General features: G+C 40.3%; 1 protein-coding gene across 1 annotated transcript; it reads right to left on the bottom strand.

Annotated features, from left to right (window-relative positions):
- Window positions 1-2,808: 2,808 nt before the first annotated feature.
- LOC102758254 (40S ribosomal protein S27) lies at window positions 2,809-3,177 on the bottom strand. Its single transcript, XM_006760900.2, has one exon. The coding sequence runs from the start codon at window positions 3,125-3,127 to the stop codon at window positions 2,873-2,875; it is 255 nt and encodes an 84-aa protein (XP_006760963.1). The 5' UTR covers window positions 3,128-3,177; the 3' UTR covers window positions 2,809-2,872.
- Window positions 3,178-4,935: the final 1,758 nt, after the last annotated feature.

Below are 4,935 nucleotides of genomic sequence, written 5' to 3'. Positions count from 1 at the left end.
AGAGGCCTGCAGCGGCAAGCGGGGAACGTTGGAGTCCTCTGTCACTGAAGCAAGCAAGCCTCATGTTAGTTTCAAGCTGCCTGGCTGCCGGCCACCATCTTGGCTGGCAGTTAATTTGCGTATCGCCCTGATTAGCCAATGGGAAGGGTAGCGGTCGTACACCAATTACCATGTTTCTTTTTTATTAGATAGGATGTTCATTGTCTTCACTTAGGGCTTCTTAATTCTCTTCTTCCCTAGAGACATTGTTTTGAGAGATTTTGTATAAAATTTTTTTTCTAACGATTAATTTTTCATATTTTATTGCTCAAAGATAAAAAAAATTGGCAACTAGAGCTTCTGACTAATATGAAACAATTGTATTTGTTCATTCTTGGGGATACAAGATTGAAAAGACCCAAGTTCCTGACCTTGAGCTAGCAGTCTAGGGAGGAAGACAGACAAGTGATTATATTGTAATGTGGCAAGTTCTACAACAAAAGATGAAACCAAATTTGGGGTGAGGGAGATTTCCTAACTGTTATAGACAGGGCAAGTCTTCATTAAAAAAGAACTGTCTGAGTTGAGTCTTGAAAAATGATGATCTCATTAGGTTGAAGGAACAATGTGAAAATGAAGAAAAGTGTGAGAGAGCATATTTCATAGCTTATATACTGAAGATAAGGTATGATTTGGAGGATGTGGCAAGAATGAGGTTGCAGATGATGAAAAAGACTTAATTATGTAGGATTTTTAATGCCTAGTGATAAAGATTTTAAGGATATGTGATCAAATCTGCATTTTAGAAAGATCACCTCCATGGCTGTGTGGATGGACCAAAGAGCCACGACTATTGGTAGTCCACAGTTGTGGCAGAAGTCCAGGCTGGAACTGCTGATAGTTGTAAATAAGGTAGTGTAGGAACAATGAAGATTTAAATATTTATGGCCAAATAGCCAAGAAATTATGTCTGCATATGTTATTGGCAAATCAAACAAATTGCTTATTAACTTAAAGAATAAAAATAAGCAAATGCAATAGACAAAATACACATGCTAAACAGCATCTCAAGGATCTCCTTTATATCATCTTGAGCATTTTGCTAGTCTGTGGAGCCTGAGGGGTTGGAGAACCTGGCGAAGCTATTCTAGGCAGTCAAAGCACAGATGATTATCCAAATATAAACAAGGCATGTCTGAATATATTCAGCTCACGATTTTTAAAGTGGTGGAGGAATTAATTAACCTTACTGTGATAATCATTTCACAATGTATCAAATCATCACATTGTACACATTAAACTTACACAATGTTACATATCAATTATATCTCAACTAGAGGCCCATTGCAGGGATTCGTGCACCAGTGGGGTCCCTCAGCCTAGCCTGCACCCTCTCACAATCCAGGACTCCTCGGGGGATGTTGGAGAGCTGGTTTCGGCCCAATCCTTGCAGGCCAGGTGGATGGTCCCTTGGCCTGGCCTATGGGGATTGGGCTGAAACTGGCCTGGTGCATGAATTCAGGCATGTTTCTATGCCTGTGCATTGAGTGTCTGCCCCCTGGTGGTCAGTGTGCATCATAGCTACTGGTCAAACGGTCGGACACTTAGCATATTAGCCTTTTTTATATATAGACTGGAAGCCTGTTGCAGGAGGATTCCTGCAAGTCCTGGCTGGGGGCGGGGCTTAGGCAGCCCATTTGCACCACCACGCAGGGCCACACACGGGGGTCCTGGCTGGGGGCGGGGCTTAGGCGGCACATGGGGGCTCGGATGGCAGCTCATGCTGGCCGGCCCTGTCTGCGATATGCAAATTAGCCATCATCTTTGTGGATGGCTAATTTGCATACCATGATGATTAGCCTATGGGAGGCGTAGCGAAGGTATGGTCAATTACCATGTTTGTCTATTATTAGATAGGATAATACTGGCGGGGGGGTAGAGGAGGGAAGAGAAGACTACCACAAAATAAAGTAAGTACAGACATACCTTGATATATTGCAGGTTTGGTTCCAGATCACTGTAATCAAACAAGTATCACAATAAAGTGAGTTGTAATCTTTTTGTGGTTGAGGGTTTTGCCTGCAGTTTGTTAAAAAAAAAAAAAGCTGTGGGACATTTACACAATGAAATACTATGCAGCTATAAAAGAGGGGATCTCTTACCCTTTGGGACAGCATGGATGGACCTGGAAAATATTATACTAAGTGAAATAAGCCAATCTGAGAAAGCAAATATCACAGGATCTCACTTATTTGTGGAATCTAATGGGGGAAAAAAATGAATTGACCAACAAAAGACCCAAAGCATGGAGGCATGGAACAGACTGACATACCTCAATGTGCGGTTGGGGGGACGAGAAGAGATAAACCAAAAAATGTATATACTTATATGCAAAGTCCATAGACATGAGCAACAGGGTAGTGAAGACCTGGGAGACTGGGTAGGGGCTGGGAGGAAGAGGGTAAAGGAGAGAGGGGGGAATGGGAGATATATGTAATACTATCAACAATAAAAAATTAAAAACAAAAAAGAACATGGCAGGTAAACTTATAAGAGCGACTCTAACCCCTCACTCAGGCAATTGCATGAATCTCACTCATTCCATTATTCTAACATTTTTGATTGTATGTAAATGGACATCTGCCCATGATTTTTAATAGTGTTTTAAGAAGAAAGCATAACTTACCTCAGAGCCTCTTAGTAGTTCTCCTTCATCTGTGTCCCCTTTCTTTTTCTTGGTTCTATCTTTTTAAAAAATGTCTCGTGTATTTTTAAGTAGAATGTGACTCTCCATTGGTACCAAAAAAAAAAAAAGATTCTTAAAAAAAATTTTTTTTTTATCCAAAATGTGTTTATTGGGATGGTTTCCCACTCATCTTGATTTGAGGTGCATTTAGTGCTGCTTCTTTCTGAAGGAGCATCCTTCTGTAAGCCTTGCCTTTCCTTCTGTTGGCTGACAGAGAACAGTGGAGCAACCAACGCACAAAACTACCGTTTGTGCAAGGCTAAAGACGGTGGTGATTTTGTAGCATCCTGGGCACTTCACGTCCATGAAGTAGGAGATGGGGCTCTGCACCAGGCACTTCTTCTTGTGCTTCCTCTTCTCCTCCTCCGGGAAGGGGTGCAGGAGATCCTTGGCGAGAGGCATGCTGTCGCGGGGAGGCCGTCACCGCTGGAAAGTTAAAAAAATTTTTTAAAAAGAAATGCAACACCTGTGGAGTGGAACAAAACAAAGCACGGAAAACAAGGTATACCTGCAATGATATTCTCTGATGATGTCGTACTGGAAAAAAGAAAGATGTTTTCCACACCAAGAACAATTCTAACATTCACTACTCCCCAGGATTTCTATTCTATTGTCAACACTATCAGAGCTTGTGAATGAGAGCAGTTTGGAAGCTGCTTTTGGGACGTTAGCTTTCTCTTAAAGATCGAACCGATGAAGTTTGTTGTTTGTTTAAAGTGAACAGCCCAAAACACTGAAATTCACCTCTTATTATACTTAAGTTTACAGAGTAATTCTTCTGTTTTGTTTTTGTTTTGGGGTTTTTTAAAGTAAAACAGCCCAGCTGATGTGGCTCAACGAGTTAGCATCAACCCATGAACCAAGAGGTTACCGGTTTGATTGCCTGTCAGGGCACCTGCCCAGGTTGCAGGCTCAATGATCAGTAGGAGGCATGCAGGAAGCATGCAGGAGGCAGCCGATCTATGTTTCTCTCTCTCTCCCTCCCTCTCGTCTCAAAAAATCAATAAAAAACATAATTGAAAAAAATAAAACAGCATTCTTAGGATAAATTCTCAGAAGTGTGACCCCTGGGTCAAATGGCAGTTCCATTTTTTTGATGCATGGAACAGACAGATCTCAGAGGGGAGTGGGGGAGGGAGGATGGGAAGAAATTAAACTAAGGAACTTATATGCATTTATGCATGGCCCATGGACACAGACAATAGTATGGTGAAGGCCTGGGCTGGAGGTGGGGGTGGGGAATGGGGGAAAATAGGGGACATCTGTAATAATGTCAACAATAAAAAATAAAAAATTATACAGAAGTAAAACAGCAGCTTGAATTGTATGGATTTTTCTTGGGCAAACATTGCTGTCATTTTAATATAGCTAAACTGCATTTAGATAATATGGAGATGGCAACTATAGTATGTCTTTTAGGAGCACTGCCCTTCCTAGTCACTGCTTCTCAACTGTTCCTACTGGCTATCACATCTTACATTGAGACTATAAGAATCCATTTTCAAACTCAAATGAAAATCTAGCCCTGACCGGTTTGGCTCAGTGGATAGAGCGTCAGCCTGCAGACTCAAGGGTCCCAGGTTCGATTCTGGTCAAGGGCATGTACCTTGGTTGCAGGCGCATCCCCAGTAGGGAGTGTACAGGAAGCAGCTGAATCAATGTTTCTCTCTCATCGATGTTTCTAACTCTCTATTCCTCTCCTTCTCCCTTCCTCTCTGTAAAAAAAATCAATGAAATATATTTTTTTAAAAAAGAAAATCTATTCATAAAATGCTTTTGTTTTATTTATTTTTCGATGATAGCTATTTTGTGATCCTGTGCTGCTTCTTTAAGATTTTTAATGCTTAATTAAGAACCTGAAATGTGTTGTAAATTCCCTTTAGAAATGAATAAGGTGCAAGCAAGACTGTTTCTTTTACACAGTTGTATACTTTGAAAGTTGCTAATAAAGGACTCAATAGATGAACATAATCATTCTGTGCTTAGTTTCTATTCAAAGAAGTAGTACTGTTAATTTGACAAAAGTCTTGTCAAATTTAGTTTTGGTCCCGATCCTATTTGAAAGCAGTGAGACATGCCACTTAAATATATACATACATATATACACATATGTATATATATGTGTGTGTGTATATATATACACACATACTCACACACACACACACACACATATATATATATATATATATATATATATATATTCTTCTCTT

The sequence above is a fragment of the Myotis davidii genome, unplaced genomic scaffold, assembly GCF_000327345.1.
Source record: "Myotis davidii unplaced genomic scaffold, ASM32734v1 scaffold134, whole genome shotgun sequence".
NCBI classification, from domain to species: domain Eukaryota; kingdom Metazoa; phylum Chordata; class Mammalia; order Chiroptera; family Vespertilionidae; genus Myotis; species Myotis davidii.
The sequence above is the reverse complement of the archived record's forward strand: the minus strand, read 5'-3'. Positions and strand labels throughout refer to the sequence as shown.

Excerpts from the sequence above, each read along its gene's own strand:
- LOC102758254 (XM_006760900.2), bottom strand. The coding sequence starts at position 3,127 with ATGCCTCTCGCCAAGGATCTCCTGCACCCCTTCCCGGAGGAGGAGAAG.